Here is a 22,965-nt window from a genome sequence, read left to right on the forward strand (position 1 = left end):
GGCAAGGAACGTTGAATAAAAAGCTTTGAACGCACGATTTTTTCTGGTGAAATAGTGGAAGTGCGTTCAGGACAGAAATTTTTTAGACAAATTTTATAACTTAGTTCGACTTTTGTGTTAATCTCTACAAAATGCTCTAATAAAAGTTTCTACTTCGATCCATGCAGATACACCATCGTTTTACTTAAGTTGTTCCTTGCCATGTAATCTCAATAATCTACATAATCAGTTCCACAAAAGTCGGCAACGCATACTTGCGCTGGATGTTAATTTTATTTCAATCTTCAGCTATCGAGTTAATTTCTCATACATAGAATCACAAAAGCCAAATCACCCACGCAGAATAAAAACACCACTCTATGGCCGGCACATTACATGAGATACAGATTGAATAATATAATTAAGTGATATACAGCGAATGATACAACCTCAATTAAAACGATCAAGCTACTTTACGCAATGCTCCAACACCAACAAAATCACTCTACAGCATCACTGTTTTATCTCCAGCAGCATTCAGTCAGTCATGTCGAAATAATCAATGTGGCTTTCTTCTGATTTACACAATTTTGGCTTTTCCTGGGCGACTTTTCGCGACGTTGGGGCACTCGTTGTCGGTCCGGTACCCCGCGACTGAGGTGGGATGTACCGCGAGGTCGACTCCCTAGCGCCGCTGCTGGCCGTTGGGGCTTCGTAGCGATGTTGGGACGGTCTCTGTTCCGGATCTCTGCTGCCACTTTGCGGTTGTTTGTAGACGCTTCTGGAAGTCGAAGACTGAAACACAAGAAACGTCCAAGTACTATACGTAATTATGAGATAGATTAAAACCAACTAATGTTGCATTACTTAGGCTAATTTCAATCCGTGACTAAAGCAATTTACCGGTATATTGCGGGCTAGTGGCAATATTTTATTCGTTTCAGGATTTCCGCTAGATGTCTCGACAGAGCTGTAAGATACCAACTTCATGGAACTCAGAAGTCGCCTTTGTGACGTATTAAAACAACGTATTAGATAACAAAAACACTGTAAACGTTTTCGAAAATAGTGCTATGGGTAAAGCAATAGTCAACACAACCACTTGCACAACATCTCAAAATACCCGGTAGGTCTCGCAGGCGAGAAACTTCTTTCCACAGTTGACTTCTCTAAAACCACGTCGCTAAGCAACGGGGAGGGCTGTTTGCTGACGCCCTTTGTTGCCGTGACAACAACGTTGCGACTTGGTTCGTCGTCCTGGCTCTCTGACTTGCACTTGAACGCCTCAGCAAGCTCATGCACGACCTGCGTTTAACGTCATCAATTTTAATTCTTGCTAATGATCATGATGTTGCAATATAGACCGGATGAGTGCGAAAGCTACGTGGCGCTCATGAGAACTAACCTGTCTTTTCTCCCTCTTCATAATAGGAAATGGATGCGATTGTTTAGATGAACTGAGCCACTGGACACTTTCAACAAGATTGATAAGATCTCTCTCAACAGTACGAATGAATGCGCTCTCGGTTCTGAAAAAGTACGCAAAATGATGTTAAAATTCCAAATAGCAATTTATGCGATCAATAACCCATCAAACCCAACCGCACTTATATAACAGAGAATGCAAATTTTTAAATTACTTCAATATTTTATCTCGCGTTTAATAATGCTAATAGTTTAATAATAACAGTTTGAGGTAGTTTTCAGACGACAACACCAAAAATTTTTAATTGCTTGCAGTAATTTCCTTATTCAGAATTTTATAGTATGTTCTAGAAGTTTCCCAGATTTGGCATTAAAACAAAGATCCCTTCAAAGTATCGCTGGCGAATAAGAGAGGGGGATTATAGCAAATTACTACCGAAAAAGATCCATATAAACCACAACTGCACTTACTTTGCCACGTGCATTAAGAAATCAGAATATTGCTGTTTGGTTTCAGATGCGTAATCAACATCTTTGAGTTGCAAAGCTTCGGCAAACCGTCGGTTTCTTTCAATCAGAGCGCATTCTTCGTTGCAATGCAGAGTCCTTTGCAACGTAACTCATAGTCATTTACATGGTATCCAGTTGCTGCTTAACTTTAGGCAAGCTAGCAGCTGTGAAAATAGAAGCCAAGAACCTTATAATACTGACCTCACGGTTGCACCTCCTGGTCTCAGGAGCTTCCCGATGTCGATCGACTCCTTCGCAGCGCAGACAGCCGAGTTGACGCTTTGGATGGCAGCGCCACCGTCGAAGCATACCACTTGTTCCTCTCGATGTCCGCACGGACATCTCAAGGTGACCTGCATGAAACAGACAGAAGACGATAAGATCTACTTTACTCATGGTTTCATGGTTTGTCTGTAGCCTTGAAACTCTTATTCGGTTCGTTATTAGAAAGATTGTGTAATTACTCCCGAAAGTTTAAATAGAGTTCCCTATACCAAAGAAGGGTTTAAACACGTGTTAAATGAAGTGCCTGAAACTCGTTCATACACTTCTTTCGATCGTTTTAAAACGCTTAAAACTAAAAGACGACAAACAAGGACCCTAAAGTAAAAGGTCATCGTACTAACCATGGCCTTGCACGGAGTGACAGGGCAACTCTCGCCGTGGTGACACGAGTTGGCGCATGGATGGATGCATTCCACACGCATGATGCTGCACGGCTGCTTGCATGGCTCGGCGGGATTGGTGCAAGCTTCTCTGTGATATCATAATGAACATTGTGACGTTTTGAAAAGTTGATAAGTAAAAAGCAATATCACCGGTTGTACGTGAATTTTGACAACAAGAACACGGAGCAACCAGAATAATTTTCAATCAGCTTTTAATCCATTTAAAATGAACAGATAACAAATGACGACTGTAATGGAAGTTGAAATGACTCATTAGATTACTTTGGATTATGATGCAATGTTGGTACAGTAACTGCTTGTCAGTACACAGGTACTGCAGGTGGACAAATGGGACTAGATTGACCTATTTATTTCTATATTTCACTTAAGCAAATTTAGCTAACAAGCTTCCAGTGTCTTTGGTGGCAAAGACAAAATTCCAGCATAATGCTCTACTCTACTCTATCGTTACCAGAAAGAAGAAAACATAGTAATGCAAGAAAAATGATAGTGAGTCAATTAAAACAAATTATTGAGCGCCATTGCGGCTTTGAAGTGGCCAAAATCCAAGAAACCAATTTTAAAATCTCTGCACTATCGAAACTGTCATCTAATTTAACGTACCACCACATACAACCTTTTTACACTCACTTGTGGCACGGTTTAAGACATTTGTGTCCACAAGGCAGAACTTTTCTACATGGTGCCCCGCACGAGACGTTGTCAATGTGACACATGATGTTTCCTCGCATCACACGCCCGCAGTTGCACTTCTTCTTGACAAGTTCAACACAAGGCGGACAATTTTCATCGGTGTGACAAGTGTGTCGGACTGCCAGGAAATTATGTAGGATCAGTTGCAGTTGTACACAAAAATATACAAACATAAATAACTGAATACAATAGTATAAATTCCATGTCAGCATAGCTCCATATCTAAAACACAACTACATCTTACTAGGATGAGTGCAGGCGTGCATGCGGGTACACTCGTTGGAGCATTCAGGCGGTCTTGTTCCGCAGGGAATCGGTGGAAAAATCACTTGTTCTCCGCAGTAACACCTCAGTTCGTCGAAGCTGACGTTGTAGCAAGTGTGGCACGCGCCCCGATGGCAAAGGTCGTCACAGCGGTGAATGCCACAAGTCAACTTACGGCCGCAAATCTGGCTACAGGCGTGTTCATTGTCCTGTTAGTAAGTAGGTCGTGAGCAAATTCCAGAAAATGACACAAGTAGCTGAACAAGATCATTCAACCATGAAATAAGTCGAAACAAGATGCAGCCAAATTTACAACAAGGTTAACTAAAACAGTAATTCTGTTAAAGTTCTTTTAAGTTATCAATAAGATCTTACCAAGCAGCATGTTTGTCCACATTTATGGCGACCACATTTCCTTTTCTTGTTGCATCTTCTATCACAGATATATCCCTTCATTTTCATATAGTCTGCGCAGTCCACGTCTTTCTCAGACTTCCTACACCTGAGCGAAATAACTAATGACTTGCAGATTTACATGATTTACAGCCATATTTACATCATACATTATATGGAGGATGGGGGCCATAAAACTTTTTGTAAGAAGAATAACTGAACGAAAATGGTAAAAGAAAAACATTAAATGCAGCGTTCTGATTTAAAAAGCTAATAAAAAAATATACAGCATCATAAAAACTAGCTAACTGAAAATCAAAAATAGTGAAGAACGCGTATTTAACCAAGGAATTCGATAAACAAATAATTGTTTTAATAACACACTTGTACGACATAACTTAAAATCATAACAAAAACTCCAGAGGGCAGGCCTCTTGATGTAGAACGTTACCTGCATGTCACTGTGCTTTCCCCATCCGGACAGGGCAGACACTTTCCTGTGTGACAAAGCATTTTGCACACATGGATCTCTTCACCGCCGCACTCCAATGGTTTCTGGCACACCTGAAAATAAATCATGATATCTTTTATTTTATATTCCTTGCAAACAAGCAGTATGTCTTTCAGAATCTTGAATAATAGTGGTCTCGATCGCAAAGCATGATCTAAATGTTCTGCTTAAAAATCCACAAGCACAAAACACGAAATTCTAACAAACTTTTCCACAAGTTGGGATTGGATCTGTGCATTTTTCTCTTATCACAGGAGATCCATCTTCGTGTTTGATCTCCGACAATTTGGTCTGCGTGCACGGGCACAGAGTGACAGCAGATGGTTGAAGAGGACAGCTTGCACAGGGGCCAGCATGACAAGATTCTTCGCAAGTGTGGTTTCCACAACTCAATGCCCTGAACCGCATGAATTGATTAATTATTTGTGAAGATAGTCCGTGTTTAAGGAAACCTTTCAGATGTAATTGGAATTCGAAAGGTGGATAGCAGTTCGTGATATGCAATTGTTTAACAGTTAACATAGAACAATTACGCTGCCGGTAATGGTTCAGTAAGAAATTATTATTCCCCCATTTAAATAACATATGTGAAGAAACTTTTGACATACTTTCCACAGACTTCCGCGCATGAATAGCATCCTTTGCTCATCTTATTCGGGGAAACCGCTCTGTGTTCAGTTGATCCACATTTCACATCTCTTGTGTGCTTACCGCAAAAACATTCTGAAAATAAACGTTTCGCCTCAACAACTGATTTTGGCTCAAAATCAATCACTTGTTTTACTCTTAACATGAGTGAAATGTTTTCATCTTTTAATAAGACTAACTTTGATGAAGCATTGAAATCAATGAAGAATGGTTAAACATATTGCATTGTTGAGAAAAAATTAAGCTGTGTTATACATTTGCATTTTAAACCGCATTTGGCATGTCAAGAAATCGAACCGATACTTTGCTTACCTTGAACTACTGTGACATCACAATCTTGACATAAGCCAGAGTGGCAGATGACGTCGCAACTATGGAGTCTGCAGTTTTTCAACTTTCTGCACGGCTCATTACACATGTAGCCGCTCTGACGACTGCATCGGACTCTGGAGGAGCTCCTGCCGCACCTGCAGCGCTTGTTCACCATCGCCGGGCATTGTGGGCACGGGCCAGGATGGCACAATCTTAGTGAGAAATTTGTTTAGATATTTCAATCAATTCTTGGTGGCAATAAAACAAAACGATTGACAACGTTGGTGAAGATAAATTTTTCAAATTTAGTATCATATATCGCTCACAGGTTTAAAGTTTTACTATCTTTTATTAGTAACATTTAACCTTTTAAAAAAGTATTTGGATATTTCTTAATAAAGTAATATAAAGTTTATATAGCCAATGCAGTATATCACAGCATGGCAGTAAATCTCAAACAAAGTGCACATTACAACCATGCGTCTCTCAAACTCACATATTGCAAGGATGAGTGCAGTCAGGGTTGTCCCGTCGTGCACGCCCGCACGCATCGCCACAAGAGTGCGGAATTTCGCCACGGTTCCACTCAGGTTCTCGAACTTTTCCACAAAAGCAGTAGTAAGAAGTTGGCACATTCTTGGTGACATTCTGGCAGCCTGGACACCTCCAACCGGATTCTACATAATAAAGTTAACAATATTTTTCAACCCACACATTATTTTGAAATAAATCCAATGTCAATAACCAAAAAAACCAAAGACCTTCACGCAATAGCTTCAGAAAGTCAGAACTTCACTAAACAAAGGATTTAAAGTCCAAGTAGAGCATATGCTGACGAACATAAATGAGAAAGAGAGACTAATTCTTTTCGATTAAAAAAAGCTGTTATACCTTCAACTTTAGCTGCCGGTGACCTTGCCCATTTCTTAATACAACCCATATGGAATAAGTTGTAACACTTTGTACAGTTCCACACAGCGTGTTGTTGTCTGACACGATCGCAACAAACCATACACTCGTACGTACCATCTGACAGTTGGTCCAACAGAACACCTGGATTTGCAAAACGAGGTTAAAAATGTTTAAGTTAAACTAAACAAGTGTAAGCTCTATGTGAACATGACACCAATTTAAACAGCCACATACTGGCTTGGTTTCTTTCATCGGCTGGAAACCGCATATTTGACGAATTCTTCTTGGGTTTTGAGACGTTACCTGTTTGGCAACACATATAATCATCACCAATAATTCATACCACAAAACCCAAACAGCGCCATTGCACAAGAATAAAAAAGAATTTCAAGTGATATAGGTCACTGGTACAAGAAATATAACAACTAACACGTGATGAGGGTACCTTTGTTGGAATTTGTATCTTTCGCTTTTGAAGCAGATTTTCCAGTTTCCTTGGTACCTCTGTTTTCCTTTTCTGATTTTCTTTTTTGATGGGATTCAGATTTCTTTTCCGAGACCGCAGTCACGTTAGTGTCTGCAAAATAAGTGGAGGTCACTCACTGAAAAAAACAGAGATTATATTGCAATATAATTATTATTATTATCCGGTCACAGATCTAGGAAGGTTTTTACAGGTTGCAAGGTGGCCATCTAAGTTTAAACATTCAGTAACAAATTTCCGATCACTATCAAATCACATGAAAGGCAGAAAACCAACCTAATATAATATGTTCATGTGGACTTGGAAGTACCCAAAAGTCACTCAACGAACAGGAAGACAATTATGATACAAAGAGAATTTTTAAAACTTATTTTTAATTTTAGTTATCATTACTTGACCCACCGTTTTGTCTCTGGTGACTGAATCGTATTGGTGCCTTCTTCTAAATGAAAAACAAATTGAGACAAATTTAACAAAAATTATGCTTTTCCATTTAAAGTTAATTTTGAAAAGGTTAAAAGAAAAAATTTTGAAAGGTTATAACTTGCTAATGGGATCTCTTTGACCAAAACTCTGCAGTTACATTAACAGCCTGGCTGTATTCATATTGCCAGGAAATCCTGAAAATCATGCCTGACTTAACTCAGTCCTGCTAGACCAAAACAAATATTATATTGCACAACATTTGGTAAACAGTTAAAATGGCGAAGTTGTTTTAAGGATAAACATAGTAAGTTAAGATACATAATTGCTTTAAGTTAGACATGATGTCTAAATTAGCTAAAATCATGAAAATGTGGTACTGTACAAACATATGGTATGCATCATACTTACAGTATAATGTATATAAATGTTTATGTGTGTTTATAAACATAGACTTTGCCAATGCAAAATATACATTTTTAAGGTGGCATAGTTTATAGCTCTCTCTCTCTCTCTCTTAGTAGAGTTTGGTGATATGCTTACATTTTGTTTGCTTGTATGCTGATTACTTTCTTTCTCAAGATTTTGGGAACATATTTCTCCACTCGTTCCAGGAGAGCTTGCTTCTTTGATGTTACGTTGACGACTGAAACGACGAGATTTTCTGAAAAAATAAAAAGTCTGTCAATATCTTTGTGACAACTCAGTGCTACCAACCTACCACCAAAATGCAAATGACAGAAACTATATCAGAATGCAGATCATCATTACTCATTAGCACTAAGTTAGCTGCAAGTTATCGTTGCCTGAGAACTCTTTTTACTTGATGCCGATTGTTGCTGTACTGATTACACATCATAAAAGCAAGTGCTGAACAGTATAAGTTGCATACGACAAAGTTAATGTACTATTCAACCTTTTTACCCTGCAGACATTGTGGGTGCTGTAGCGTCACTTGTTGGTTTGTTTGCATAATTATCACGACTATTTACACTGGCAGGTAGGTTAGTTTCATTCACATAATAGCTGCCACTTGGGTCAACAGGAGATTGCGCCATAGTAACTGAATATTGTTCAATCTGTTGCCCTGTATTATTAAAAGATAATTACTTCATAGCATATATATATAAGTTGTATAATACATTAAAAACTGAGATGAATAAGTGAAACTTTCAAGATCTGATTGATGATTTATACCCATAATAATCGCACTTCATAACGATGTTATATTTTCCATGAAAACTTTGACTAAGGATTATATTGTCAAAAAAATACATGCCGGTTCTACATACAGTAACAGGGTCGGAAATTACAGGTACTTTTTATGCAACCCACAAAAATAATCCCAGAGTATAATAACCTATAGGGTTCGCAAACAACATTGAAAAATTGGAGATTTATCTGATCTGTTTTTGCCAAGGATTTATCTCTAATATACAAAAGTTTTCCATGGACAGTGGAGTTATAATTACATCAGTAAGCATTACAGAAAACAACTGTAGTTTAATGATAACAGATCAAGTTGTAATGTAATCAAGCTGTAAAAAATGTAACAATGTTCTCGCGGACCAAACTTGGGTCACTATCCACTATTTGCTGATCCTTGCTATACAGACCTGCAGTGCAGCAATTTATTTCATCCACATTATTTCACACGTCAATTTTACCTGGGTGGTAGCCAGCTGCAAATGCATATTCTGGGTGGTTTGGATAATAATTATATTGAGTATAATACAAATCAGGTGATAAAAAACGATTTCCATTGAAATGAGGAGCAGCGAGGGAAGAGTTAAATCCTGGAAAGAAAATAGTGATCAGTAGGACAATAGTTCTGATTTATCCATAAGAATTGACATTTTGCAACTTCAAACAATCTTACTTTTTTAAAGAAACTGTGCTATTGTACATGTTTTATGTAACTGGTGTGTTAAATTAAAGTTACCAGTCGTGCAACAACACACCAACAGTTAAATGATTGAAATCGTGACATTTGAACTTTAATTATTAGCACATTTAAAACTTGCTTGCAGTGTTTAAACTGAACATATAAACACAAGACATAAAATTATAAATGGAAGCATTAGTCTCAACCTGGACCACTTGGGTCGGAAAAATAAGCTACATCTTGTCGAGGCGGACGGAACGCTTGAGAAGGATAAACACGTTCTTGGCCTTGATTTCTCTGAAACTTAGTTGATAAAATGGTTTTAATTTGCAACAATATTATAATAACAAGTACGTTAACCAGTTCAGACTAACTGCCATTAAAACAAAAGATAATAACTGGCATGACTCAAAGCCTATTAACTTAAAACATTGATATATTGACATAGTCTGATACTTGAAGTTCAAGTTCAAGTTCAAGTCTTGAACAGTGCTTGATATGTAAACCCCCAACTTTCATGTGTGTGAGCTTTGCTCGACACAACACTAGTTAATTCTAGTTTTACCTATTGCTTTAGCTCATTATACAAAGGATATGAGCACTAGGTTTGCAAAAATGCGGCTCGAATTCGATTCTTAGTAGCACTACCGCTGTAATACTCTTGGGCAAGGTATTGACAACGCTTGCATTTATTCAGTGGTCCTGGTCAACAGTTCTAAATTCACAACTTGCACAAAAGCCAGCTCTGTAACCGAGGCTCGAACGATAAGGAATCATCGTTGAGTTTAAGTTGTGCAAAGACTTTCCTCAGTCTAAAGATAAAGATTATGATACCATACCAAATACCGTATATATCAATCAAAAAGAGTATTTAGTTTCAACATTTTAGAAAAATATTTCTACATTATGTAAAAAAAAACAGCCAAAGTGACCAACTAAATGCCAAGTATTACCCAGTCAATATTAAAAGTTTTAAAATGACAAAAATTTGTTAATTGTTTGTGAGTATGTGTTTTATTGTGCTACAACGATAACGGTTAGCAAACCAAACTTTCGCTCTGCACAATTAATGGCGAAAAATAAACAATATCATACAATAAAAACTAATTTATTTATATAAATAAAGAGCTTATTTCAAGAAAGTTTGATCCTTTAGCAAAACCTATCGTGCACTTATTACATTTCCTTGTGAATCTTTAGCACCCGACTTGCTGAATATCACTACATACTTTACAGAATTATGACAATTTTTTTAATGAATGAAATAACTAAACTGTAGAGTAAGTTAACAATTTAATATATATACATATATATATATAATATCTTGGGCCTACAATATACATAATACTGCATCTTATACCGGTTCATTTTGCTGCTGTTGCTCAGGTGGTCCAGGAAAACCTCCATAAAATGAAGGGCGTAGACTCATTACCCACACATTGAAAAGAAGAAGATACCAGAAGCACAATGCTTGACACACTCACAATTAACTTGCTATAGATGTTTTTCTGCTGTTTGAAAAACAGAATGATTGGAAGTTGGATTGGAAACACGCAAATTTTAACGTAATGGCGTGCAAAAACGCCTTAATTGTTTGTTTATCTATTATAAATTGAAGTTTAAACAAACGGTTTTTCTTGGTTAATTACAAATCGGCATGATGATGAATATCGTGCGTGTAGGTGCCACACTTTCCACTGATCAGAGACCAGTAGGCTAAAATGACAGAATAACATACCCGTTTTTCAGTGGAAAAAGAACGGTCTCTAAAAAAAGACACTACTTGACACACCATTAGCCTAAGAATACTAGGCCGATTAAGTCTACTAGTCATTTAGTCTGGCGGCACCGGGTAAAAGCTGGACACGACGCAATCCGCGAATTGTCCATGGACGGTTTTACGCAAAACCGACGTTCTTGCTTAATCGTCCATGGACGGTTGTTGAAATAGGCTTCAACAACTAATTAATCAGTTGTTTTACAACAAAGCGTCCATGGGCGGGTTTTCGGATAAGTTTAAAGCAGAGGTTTCGAGATCGACCGACGACCATGGACACTTGAAAACGGACGATTTTTGCATGAGCGTCCATCGACGATTCTAGGATAAGCTTAAATAGCGGATATGAGGAAAGCGTCCATGTACTGTTTTGGGATAGGCTTAAATAGTGGATATTGGAAAAAATGTCCATGGACTGTTTTAGGATATGCTTTATAAGTGGATATGATGAAAGCATCCAAGAACTGCCCATGGACACTTTCATTATATCCACTATTCTCTGGATTATCTGTGTTCTCTGTGTCCATTGGGTTCGCTGAGTTTTCCGGGTTCATTAAGTTTACCCTGAGTTCGCTTGGTTTCATTGGCTAATCTTAGGTTTCATGACATTTCTTATATTTCCTTAAGTTTCTTGCAATTAAGGATAAACAATTGCACCCTTAACTTAAACGTTTAAAGCTCCTTGTTTCACGGAAATCAGGGAAGGCCCTGAAAACCTAGGGATCTCAGGGAACCCGGAGAATTCTAGGAACTTAGCGAACCCAGAGCATTTAAAGGAACCGATTGGTCGTTACATTTGTTATGAAGTGACAATAAAACAAAATTACATGGTATGTCAATAAGCACTGATCGAGCAAGCACACTGCTTTACACTTTAAGCTCACAAAAACATGAGTCACGAAAATAGTGCGTACGCGGCACCATACACACTGCACTATGTGCTAAATCACAATTAGTAAATTGCAAATTCCGATCGTCACATATTTTTTAATTGTTTTTGTATTTTGTATGGCCCGAATTTAGAACTGTTCACCTGTACCACTGAACAGGAGAAAGCGTCGCTGATGTCTTGCCCTAGACCCAAGAACTTTACAACGGTAGTGTCATTAGATAACAAACATAGGCAGTATTGCGAGCCCAGCGCTGTAAGCAGTGCGCCACCGAGCCGAAAACAAACCCCGGAAGTAACGCCAAGAAGCATTTTTTTTCAAAAAAAACAGCGTCAAATCGTCGCCACCTACCGGTAGTCTACCGATGGCTACTGCCTGCAGGTTTGGCACATAACATGGTTGATAGAAGTTTTTTAAAAATCCGGTTTTCAGACGGGAATCTGAGTTTACCCAATTAAGTTTAAATACCATTATTGCAGAAATGTAGTCTATATAAATAAAGAAAGAAACTGTAAAAGGCTAGTTTATAAACTGGCGAATTTTGTGGTGGTCAGATTCGTGCTTGAGCCATAAAGTCTGGATTCCACACGGCTGACAATGGACGGTTATTTTAATGGAGCCATAGAAAAGCAGGCAATTCAGCAACACCTTGGGCCTGGGTTTAACTTCTCCTCGTTTTCAAATATCAGTCAGACAACATCAACTGTTGATCAGGCTTACAGCAAACAAACAGAAGCAGGAATACCCCAGGATTATTTCAATGATGAACCGAGATGGAAAGACAATAAGCAGGTGTGAAAATGTTTGGTCGCTTTTTTATTTTGTATTAGGCTGCCTGAAACTTGTTGCTATAGATGATAATAGACCTATCATTGTAAGTTAGACTGTCGCTGTTTTACCAGAAAAAATCGGGTCTAGTCTAGTGCTAAAGGACACAGCCATTTTTGATGCATTTGTATACTAGATCCCCTCCATACAAACTGACGTCATTAGGTACACACTTCTGCACTAACCCTGACTTACTGTATCAGAGTTAACCTAACTTGTACCTACCTTCTATAAAATCCTATTTAACTTTTTGGGGTCTAGTATACTAGTGCACAACCACCAGCCCACAGGATGTCTTTGTATCCTAGACCCACTTTTTGCCAATTTCCTTAACTAACCACCTGTTCCTAACATGGAGCAGAGTGGAAAGCATGGCACTTATCAACAAGACATTAGGGGTACAGTACGGCCAAAATTGAGGTGACTGGGTGCAGCACTGCTGAGATTAATGTGCACTGGGTGCAACAGGTGCATTTTGCGGTCTGCTAGGCAAAATATAGAGCCTGTGGGCTCCGTTTTCGTTAGGTAATTGTGAAAATTTTCGGTGCAGCAAGCACAGTCTTTAAAAATCTCGTCAGTTTCCATGCTTTCCACTATGAAACAAGGACTGTGTGATCTACAAACTCAGTACAAAAATAATTACAAATAAGCAAATTTAACATAATTGGTATATAGCAGCTTCTTTAAATTCATTTGGAATTGACCATTGTAAAAGCACCTTGTAAGCCCAAAAAGAATGAAGCCTTTGCTTAGAAAGCATTGTTGTCATGTTATATATTTACAGTAACTGTTTGTTAAGTGAAGTGTGTTTTAGGGTTCATCGATGGCTTTTGCATCAGCTTACAATCTGTACAATAACAACTTGCCAGGAACCCTAATTGCCACCCAGCAGCAAGCTGCCACGTCTGAATTGGATGTACTGCCAGCTACACAATTGCCTAATCAGTTGTTCTCTGCCTCCGTGCAAGTCAATCGTCTGATGCAGCAGAACATGTCAACTGTAACACCATGTTGTTTCATTGTCTAAGACCACAGTTTTATGTTTTTGCACTATTTATGAAAAAAACTATAAATGATTGATTGACATCTATTTAATCTCATTTATTTCTGTATAGGATAATACTTCATCATCATTTACGAGTCAGGAGCAACAGATCTTGAGTCAGCATCAGGAGCTTGATTCCCAGCAGGAACAGGTGATACTGGGGAACGATATCGAAGAGGAGAACTTCAACTCTCAACTTGTCCTCGCATTTCTTTGGATCGAAGCAAAGTTATGTGCTCAACTCAAGGTGATGTGATAGCATTTGATGAATAAAAAATGTACATAAATTAGAAACGTTTAGCAGTTGAGTTGTATAACATTAATATTTTATTTCTGTCTAGTCCTGCAAAGTAAAAGTTAATTACTGTCCAATAACAAGTGCATCGCTGATATTATTTTAATTTCGCTTCATCTGATGTATTTAGTGTTTAAAGTTTTGTGAGAGGGTGACTTCCATCTACAATCCCTTGGAGTATGCATCAGATCCGCACGCTCATTATGTCAGCAAATACTGTGGGACGAAAACCGTTCTCTTCCTTGGAATGAACCCTGGACCATTTGGAATGGCACAGAATGGGGTAAGTCAAATTTATTCAACTTGAAAAGTCAATGTAAAGCTTTGAGTAATGTTGAGAAGGGGAAGTACATAGCTGTAAGGTGACGAAAAAAGTTTAGCGCCAAAGCATAGGTAAGCACTTAAATGAAATAAGTTACAAAGCAATTCAAGTGTTTGCATCTACTCCGTTCTTGTGTTTTGATTTTGTAGTAATAAATTAATAATAATAAAAGACACTCCAAGACTTGGATTTTAATAGGACGTGGTGGAAAAAGTTTGCTTAAACTAAAATCTAACTACAGTGAAATCATAACCTGTGATTAAATGTCAAATTGTATTAAATAGGTTCCGTTCGGTGATACGCGATATGTCCGTGAGTGGTTGAAGATAAGCGGCCAAGTCCACCCCCCTGCCAACGAAAATTCTAAACGACCAATTTATGGATTAAATTGCTCCAAGTATGCTCTTTAAAAAAACACCGTTACCATTCAATTATTTTTGTGGAACGTTGTAGCACCAGTTGTAACGTTGTGTTACTAGTGCTTAATTTTCAACCAATCACTGTTTGTGGTTACAGAAGCGAAGTCAGCGGGGCAAGATTTTGGGGCTTCATAGCAAAGACAAGCGGTAGCCCTGAAATTTTTTTCCAGAACTGTTTTGTTCACAATTATTGTCCATTGGTGTTTATGACCAAGACAGGTACGAAAATAACAAATGTTATTGACAGCATGAAAGTGGCTAGATGGGAGACATTTCATGTTTAAGTTTCAGTGCATCTTACCAGGATTTTGGCTCACTCATTACTGGCATGTACATCCTGCTAAATTGTGTCGTTTTATTTCTATCATTTTACTTGTAAGTGTCAGTGTTGTTGGACACTTCAGTGGCTGTCCGTTCGAACATTAATTGCTGAGGCGTTTCCCTTTAAAGCTTCGTCCCTTGTCAGGTAAAAACATAATCCCAGCAGCGTTACCAGCTTCAGACCGACATGCGTTGGAAGATATGTGCGATGTCGCTCTGCTGCAATGCATACGTGTCTTACGGTGTCAGGTTGTGGTCGCCATCGGCAAATATGCTGCTGAAAGGTGCGGTAATTGCATAACAGGCGTCTAAAGTACTTTAACTCGGAAATTTAGCCATGTTTTTATTTTCTGAAGTCTGGTGCATGTACAATTGTACATAACACAGCCGTGTAAACTATTATCTCTGTGTTGTGATAGCGCTATCTATCTTGGCAAGTTAGTCGGTAATTGCGCAATAAAAACGTTTAGGTTGTTAAATAAAGCGTTTATGTCTTCTTAAATACAGAGCACAGCATGTTCTCCAGACATCTGGTGATGCGTCATCTGCCAGTATTCGTGTCGAGCGGATACTTCATCCATCTCCCGCATCACCTCAGGTTTGTACTAAAAGCAGAGCTAGGCAATCAGTCTATTAAAAAGGAGCAGACTCGTGGTTCCATTCCTAAGTTGAAAAAAAAAGCATCGATCTCGCGTCCACATTTGACCAAAAGTAGGGTCAGCTTGTTTTCAACACTTTTGTGTCCCCAAATTGAAGCACATGCACACAAGGAATCGATAAACGACACTTTGTGGGTTTTTGCATCATCTCATACGTTTCAAACCGGTAATTTTGTATCTATTTTAAAGGCAAACACTGGCTGGGAAGAGGTGGTGACGAGACAATTGCGTGAAATGGGAATAATGCATTACTTGCAGCATCCCGGATGAACAATGCAGTAAAACTTTCTTCTTTGAGCGATATTTTTCCAAACCGTAAACTGCCTCGTTTTGTAATATCATGCTTGAATTTGTTTCCTCTTTTTTATGTATGTTTTTGCATGCTGGTCCCATCGAAATAGTTGTCAACTTTGCCCAGTGTTTTTGCAAAATTTCCTGTCATTTTGTTTTGCAGTCACACCTTGCAAACATAAGTTCCAGCTTCCCACTGTATGTTAGAAGGTTGACTTCTCTTGTATGTGTCCACTCACCTTGAAGATATGAAAAACTTGTATTTCTTGACACATGACCTAAGTTCCACATGTTTTTTTATAACCTCTTGTTTGTGTTTTAAGGTGCCAGCAAAGTGCAGGCGATTGGTGCATAAATTATTTTGCCAGTTTTTCTGCAGTTGTTTCTCCTGTTCACCAATACCTCAAACTTTCACATAAAGGTGCCATTTGTTAGACTATTTTGTGTTTTCAAAAGTCTTGCACTGCGCTAAGTAGCTACATTCAGTAATTACTGTGTTCGTCTATTTATGACATTGAGACTGGTACAGTAAGGTGTACAGTTATGTTTATAGGACGTTTATAATATGGAAATTTTTACCTCGTTGTGTTCTTCTTTGGAAATCGGCTTGGAGCTGTCATGTAAACCCACTAGATCATAATAGCCCCATTGGGGTTGAAGCGTTAATATTTGCATTTTATAGCATGTGGAGTACAATATAATGTTGCATTGTTCTAGTTATATATTTCATACGAGCCATGTACAACTGATCACTTACAACCAGGTTTGTGCGTTTATTACAAAACTTAAATATACTGCAAGCACAAAAAGTCAAATGAATTAGCGATAAACAATATCTGTAATATTGCCCTGTTTTTTGCACGATCACCACTCTCAGGCAAAATGCAATGTTTTAGAAATACATAAAACTTCACATGAGCGCAATCTTTCAAAATCAAGGTCTGATTTTGCTGCTTGTTTAATCATGTTCTACAACCACCTCTTGAGAACCGATCACATAGTGTTGTCAAAGCCTTCCAGTTTATGCTAACGTCTGCGATGTCACCCACTCTCCAATGCTTGTTTGTTGAAAAATGGAATTGTGTCATTTTTGTTGTATGTGACATTACACTAATATTCTACGTATGACAGGTAAATTATTGTGGGATTTGCGTGGTAACTTGCCATAACCAACCACAAATAATAATAATCTGAAGCAGACGTTGCTTTAGTGTCCTGGTCCACCACATTTGAATTACAAAGTAATTGCGTACAGTCTAAGGGCAGGAATTTAGCCTTTAGCTGTCATAGAGGCAAATAGTTAGGTCTCATTCACAATGTTATAATTGCAGCAAAACTACTGTATTTATTCTTGAAGGTAGAGGAAAATTGTCCTATTAGCAAAGCATGTCATAGTTGATCCACCGCTGGATTGCCAAACATTTTGCTTTGAATTCTTTTGTATGTTTTCCGCTGATGGTAACAATTATAACAGATTTTCTGTCCCCAAGAGCTGTAACAGTTAAGTGGATAACTGAAGCATGGCCGTCGATTCTTCCAAGGATTTTTGGTGGTCTCAGTAACATCATACAGCCAAATTGTCAGCAAAGATCCATGAACTCTCCAAAATCAGCAAAGAAGTCGTCCAAGCATCTGGTACAAGTAACATCCCCTCACGACTTATCCTGTGATAGACAGGCAGTGTAGGGTGGAGTCTTGGCAACCAACCAAAAGGTGACCACAAGATGGTGGATTAGGAAAATCCTCAGCCTCCGAGTCCATCAAACCACAAATAGAGACAGGCCAACTTGGAAGGGAGAAAGACTGAACAACCTGGCAAAAGATATGGTACAGCGATAACCTCTTATTTTTGTCAAAGATTTGTCGGAATCATTAGCAGAATGCATACAATGCAACTATGATCAGTTGTCACAAATTACCTTTCCATGTTGCAGCAGTTTTAAACATGAAAAGTGACCTCCACAGACTAGCAAATCAACATTATCATTGCCTGTGTTTGTAGCGGTGAACTGTACAAAGTTGCTTTTTGTCCGCAATCTCCACAAGTGAGTTATTGGATGACCAACTTGTGCATATGGAGCACTTTTATCAATGTTGAAGTCAACACTGATCCATATTGAACCATCTGCGCAACCCAGGGCAATCTGCGTGAGGCTAAAAAGTAGAAAAAATTATCAACTTACTGCGACCTGCCGTGGTCAAACGCAAGTAATTACCGCTTGGCAGTGGCCAGAAGTGGGCAGTCGGTAACGGTGCTTGACTACTCTGTACCGGTAATTTTTGTATAACGGATTCTGCTGCAAGTGCAATGTTTGCCTCTATTATGACACCGCTACAAATTATTCCAGGTCAAAACGTATTTCCCAAAACCAAAATCCACGATACTGGTATTGTTATTGTACTATACTGAAAAAGTACCATGGTGCAATAATTTGGTACTATAGTGATGTGGTACACCCACTTCTGGTAGCAACTAATGAGGACACTTACGACTTACTGCTGGAACTATCATCAGCTTGAAGAAAGCAACCAGCTGACATCTGCAATGGAAAATCAAATTTCATATCGTAGAGGAAAATAATTAATCATCATAATGTAGTGTGTGCAACAGATCCAATGGCATGAATCGTATTAGTAATGGAGGAGATTAGGAGCAATGCACAGTGATTTTGTATTACTAAAACTACTTGTGCAGACAGGTGTATATTATACAGCAGTAATATATAAATCATTTACCGTAGTCACAACAGCTCCAACATGTATTGACCTAAGGACATTTTCCTCCTGCAAAATGTGAAGGTATCCTTGAGAATCTGTGACCAAAAGATAATCTTCTGCTGTTCCAACAGATGTTGAAGATACAATTGAAGCGGCCAAAATTGACGTGACAGAAACAGATTTTTGGGTTGTCTGCACAAATCAAGCTTATGCCTTTTTATGGTTACAATGACGTGCAGATTTAGGAAAGTAAAAACTTGTAAAATAGTTTGAGGCAACTACATAAACAAACAGATGGAAAGCTCGTTTGACTAAATGCTGGAGAGGTGCGCTTTAAATGAAGTTGGTAAGGTGTTGGCTGGCGTGTATCGATGTTTTTTGAAGACGAGCTGAAGTACTTTGCACACTTAAACATAATTTTACATGAAGAAGAAATAAGTTAAAACTTCACTGTACTTCTTTGGTAACATCGTGCAGACGAATCTTCCACAACTGTGAAAAGGTGTTGAAACATGAGACCACTCCATCGTCGTAGCCAACAACCACACAGACATGACCCACTGCAGAAATAAAACATTAAGTTAACCTATGTGGGCGGACCAACTCACAACGCGACTGAAAAATAACGTACAAGCAGTTTCTTGGACTTCTAATGCTGAAACGCGAGACGCTTTTCCAGAAATAGAACATTTTCTAATGAGGATCTGGCCGTCGCAAAAGAGTACGACTGAACCTCTAGTGTCGGAGACTATCATGTCACATGGACACAACCGGGTGACGTCTTTAAGTAAAACGTTGGTTGCCGGCCCACACTTAGTTTCCAGGCATCTTTGAGGCTTAAATAAAAAGAAGTTTTATTTTTATGATTTAATATATTATATTTGTACAGGTTCAGTGGAATAAATGTATCTAATGTCAACATATTTACTTCATTCCAAAAGCAAGTGGCTTGACCAATAAAGGGATGTCTATTCATATTGTGACTCTGTACAACTAATCAATCTGAATTGTTATGTACAGTCAACGTAGTTAATAACCTACATTTCCACAAATTGTTCGGGATTTATTGGCACCCTATAAAAGTGCCTTCTGCTACAATGTCATATTCACACATCAAGGCCGAAAACACATACGTTGACACTTTATACGACATACAAACTGACATGGAGAGTTTTTTACCTCTAGCACCAGATGCTGATCAACCCGATCATTCTCAGGAGCTTTGTAGACCCTAATGATTCTGTCTTCTCCAACTGTGACAATTAAATCAGATGGACTTTTGAAAACTTTGCCATGAGCTACTGCATTGAATTTGTGCTTGATGGTAGCACACCATAACACGTTCACTTTTAGGTCCAGTAACATTATTCTGAAGATTTACTAAGGTAATGATCCACTGGTAGTAAAATACAGCGAAAATGTTAAGTGAAGCACAAGTACATTCCACTAGCATAGGGTGAGCCAAACAATATCATTATTTCTGTATTTTAATTCCAATGCCATGTCTGATTCCATTAAATGCAATTTACTATTAATGAAATACTATTAAGAATCAGAATGGTATCATGTAAGATGTGATAAATTTAGTTTGCAAAGACTAGGAAATATGTCCACTTTCAAAAAGCATTCCTTCCAAATGCAAGGTTTCAATGCACTCTTTAATAAACGGTTGATACAGCCAACACGATGAATATGTAGTTAATATATCACGGCACTTCTCACTGAGCAAAGTGACGTCATCTTCGTCTTTTATGAGGTCAACATGAGCGGCATTTTCAACAATACAACGCTTGCACAAAAGCTCTTTTTTGTACATGTTCGAAATTTCAGCAGCATTGTCTGCAAATTGTGAAATATGCCACGTTCTAAAAACAGCATCTTCACATTTGGATACATCACTGTCATCGGAATTGCTCACATCTAGAGATGAAAGTTTATGAAGCTTTAGAGAAATCATTTCCAGTTTGATTGAAATCTTTTCCAATTCAGAAAATGAAGATACAAGTTTCTTACAAGCTTCTTCCAACTCATTTGAATAACGAGGCTTATCTTTATCGCTTTGATCATCGTTAGTTGTGTTTAAAACAAACAGGGATAGCTTAATATTGGAAACTTCGGATAAGGCACTGAACCCAGAGTTATTAAATTTCTTCCATTTTAATATAAGGTTGTTTATGTCAGCAATGGCGTCTTTAATTATCCTCGGTATCCCAGTGAGTTCTCCTTGTGAGTGAAGACTTGAGCTTGAGAATTTCTTGTGTTTTTCACTTGAGCTCATTTTATGTCATAAATATTATCAGTTCACATCAAGTTGCTAAACTATAGAAATCAAAGAGTATTTCATGAAATCTAAAGTAAAATATATCAAAGAGTGACAACCATATTCTTAGACATCAGGAAAGCCATAAACATAAATTAAAAAAAACAGGAACACAGACTGTAATAATCAACTACTTTAATCTTTCTCAGGTCTGCACTTGGTTCGTTTGTTTTTCTTATGTTTTAACAATTCTTCTTCAGGAACATCTTTGTACATTGTATTGTCAATGAAGGAAGTGTCTTTTGTAATGTTTGCACGAAATTTATTTTCCTCTATTTGTTCAAGTTGAAGTACATTCTTTCTCAAAATGTTTGCAGAATCTTGGGCAACAGTGATGAGCTCTTCAATTTTAACAGGGTCCGTGATATCCTTGTTTTTTCGAAAGTTTTGGTTAATCTCCAACCGACCGGCATCCAGTGCCTTCTTGTCACCACGAAATGTCTGTAAACGAGCTTTGTGTAAATCTTTAAATGCCACCAACACTTTGCTTCTTAAAGCATTTGTTCCACTCATCACCTTCAAAAATTGAAGTTTGATTGGATATTACAGTATTAAAAATAAAAAAATATGAATCCAAGCACCTAATTGTCAGACAACCACTTTCGGACTATCTAAAGTTTAAAAGTTAATAGAAGAATAAAATTAATCATAAGCTAGGTTAGTTATGTGACTAAGGTTAGCAAGTCATATGGAATGTCTATGGTGCCTAGTAAAACCAGGAGGTCTGCTGAATCAGCTAGAGGTTAACTAACAAAGTAACCTATTGTATTGTTAACTTTTCTGATCCATTTAGGCATTTGATGTTTTGATGATGTTGTTTCATACAGACGTATCATTCTACTGGAAACAGGGGAAAGTTTGTATGATGCGTTGCCGTTTTGCCATACCGGTATATTCCGTGTTATAACTATTATGCTGGCGTGGCGCAAATTTCAGCATCGTGTGTATATTGACCTTCCAGTGCTCCATTTTTTTCTTAACTATATACTTCATACTGGTCTAGTGCAGAAATGCACAATCACTGTCCTTTCTTCTGCACTAGTATTCACATTCAGCATGCCAGGTTCACAATTTGGGGAAATCCCTGTAAGTCACACACTACGATGTTAGGTACAAACATCTTATATTTATAGCTAAGAACAGTGTCGCTTTGTAAAAGTATAGGTAAATATGGTTTGATATCATAATCTTTATCTTCGGACTGATGAAAGTTTTTTTGAACGGCTTAAACTCGACAATGATTTAGATTCATAATGTCAGTTAGGTTGAAAAAAGTAGGTTGCAAAGGTAAAATCTATGTCTTCAGTTTTTAATAATGTCATACGAAACTATAACTTAGATTAGATATATCATCTGTTCTCTTGTTTTTCATTGTACAGTTGGCTACTTGGCTACCTTTACTATTTGCTCAAGTCATGAACACAATCCCGAATGCTTACTCGATTTACTGCGTGAAAACAAGGAAAGGAAATCAGGTTTCCTACCGCTACCGTACATGAAAGTTTCATTTAGGCTATTAAACAGACGAAGTTTTAAAGCGTTTCTGGTAGGGTGGTAGTGTTCAAAACGTGACGGCGCCAAAAAGCATTCCTATTTTATCTGTTAACATTTCACGTTGCCTCATTAGCTTATTGTGGTCTCGAAAATATAGGCTACATCGTTTCTAAGTGCAACAGCGGAAAAAAGCCTATTTAAACTCCTCTCTTATGAATTTCGCCTTGTGCGACTGTTGAATCATTAGAATGGATTAGATGTATAGATAGGCTATCGATAGCGATATAGTCGATAGCGATATAGTCGATAGCGCGTGCGTGTTCAGATTGCGGCGTGAAATTTATTTTGTAACTTTACTCGTACAGTACATGCAGTATTATAAGTGGACGCATTTAAACTATTGTCCGTTTGGTATTGCGCAGATGGCTAGGCTATATTCCAGTACATATAGTTGACAT

The 22,965-nt window shown here is 38.0% G+C and overlaps 4 protein-coding genes across 5 annotated transcripts; 1 reads left to right on the top strand and 3 right to left on the bottom strand.

Moving 5' to 3' along the window:
- Nucleotides 1-239: 239 nt before the first annotated feature.
- On the bottom strand, nucleotides 240-10,656 carry LOC143465014 (transcriptional repressor NF-X1-like). 2 transcript variants are annotated; one of them, XM_076963129.1, is made up of 24 exons: nucleotides 10,489-10,656; nucleotides 9,335-9,431; nucleotides 8,911-9,039; nucleotides 8,168-8,330; nucleotides 7,787-7,907; nucleotides 7,223-7,259; nucleotides 6,782-6,913; nucleotides 6,571-6,639; nucleotides 6,316-6,477; nucleotides 5,921-6,101; nucleotides 5,425-5,636; nucleotides 5,073-5,187; nucleotides 4,672-4,861; nucleotides 4,405-4,517; nucleotides 3,936-4,062; nucleotides 3,541-3,769; nucleotides 3,234-3,414; nucleotides 2,541-2,670; nucleotides 2,116-2,267; nucleotides 1,876-2,010; nucleotides 1,385-1,508; nucleotides 1,103-1,284; nucleotides 883-985; nucleotides 240-774 (listed from the first exon to the last, which is right to left on the bottom strand). In XM_076963129.1, the coding sequence occupies exons 1-24, from the start codon at nucleotides 10,555-10,557 to the stop codon at nucleotides 517-519; spliced, it is 3,411 nt and encodes a 1,136-aa protein (XP_076819244.1). In that variant the 5' UTR covers nucleotides 10,558-10,656; the 3' UTR covers nucleotides 240-516. The 2 variants fall into 2 exon arrangements, with proteins under 2 accessions (XP_076819244.1, XP_076819243.1); XM_076963128.1 differs by having other exon boundaries at nucleotides 7,223-7,262.
- A 1,540-nt stretch (nucleotides 10,657-12,196) lies between these two features.
- On the top strand, nucleotides 12,197-16,688 carry LOC143464939 (single-strand selective monofunctional uracil DNA glycosylase-like). The gene is made up of 9 exons (XM_076963004.1): nucleotides 12,197-12,587; nucleotides 13,438-13,623; nucleotides 13,739-13,915; nucleotides 14,094-14,246; nucleotides 14,570-14,682; nucleotides 14,802-14,923; nucleotides 15,171-15,309; nucleotides 15,533-15,623; nucleotides 15,874-16,688. Exons 1-9 carry the CDS (start codon nucleotides 12,393-12,395, stop codon nucleotides 15,952-15,954), a joined length of 1,257 nt encoding a protein of 418 aa, XP_076819119.1. The 5' UTR covers nucleotides 12,197-12,392; the 3' UTR covers nucleotides 15,955-16,688.
- A 40-nt stretch (nucleotides 16,689-16,728) lies between these two features.
- LOC143464940 (uncharacterized) lies at nucleotides 16,729-20,060 on the bottom strand. The gene is made up of 7 exons (XM_076963005.1): nucleotides 19,873-20,060; nucleotides 19,325-19,529; nucleotides 19,150-19,253; nucleotides 18,712-18,885; nucleotides 18,466-18,515; nucleotides 17,895-18,129; nucleotides 16,729-17,787 (listed from the first exon to the last, which is right to left on the bottom strand). Exons 1-7 carry the CDS (start codon nucleotides 20,056-20,058, stop codon nucleotides 17,635-17,637), a joined length of 1,107 nt encoding a protein of 368 aa, XP_076819120.1. The 5' UTR covers nucleotides 20,059-20,060; the 3' UTR covers nucleotides 16,729-17,634.
- Nucleotides 20,061-20,089: 29 nt separating this feature from the next.
- On the bottom strand, nucleotides 20,090-21,150 carry LOC143464941 (cyclin-dependent kinase 2-interacting protein-like). Its single transcript, XM_076963006.1, has one exon. It carries the CDS (start codon nucleotides 20,969-20,971, stop codon nucleotides 20,291-20,293), a length of 681 nt encoding a protein of 226 aa, XP_076819121.1. The 5' UTR covers nucleotides 20,972-21,150; the 3' UTR covers nucleotides 20,090-20,290.
- Nucleotides 21,151-22,965: the final 1,815 nt, after the last annotated feature.

Source organism: Clavelina lepadiformis, chromosome 7 (assembly GCF_947623445.1).
Source record: "Clavelina lepadiformis chromosome 7, kaClaLepa1.1, whole genome shotgun sequence".
In the NCBI taxonomy this organism is placed as follows: domain Eukaryota; kingdom Metazoa; phylum Chordata; class Ascidiacea; order Aplousobranchia; family Clavelinidae; genus Clavelina; species Clavelina lepadiformis.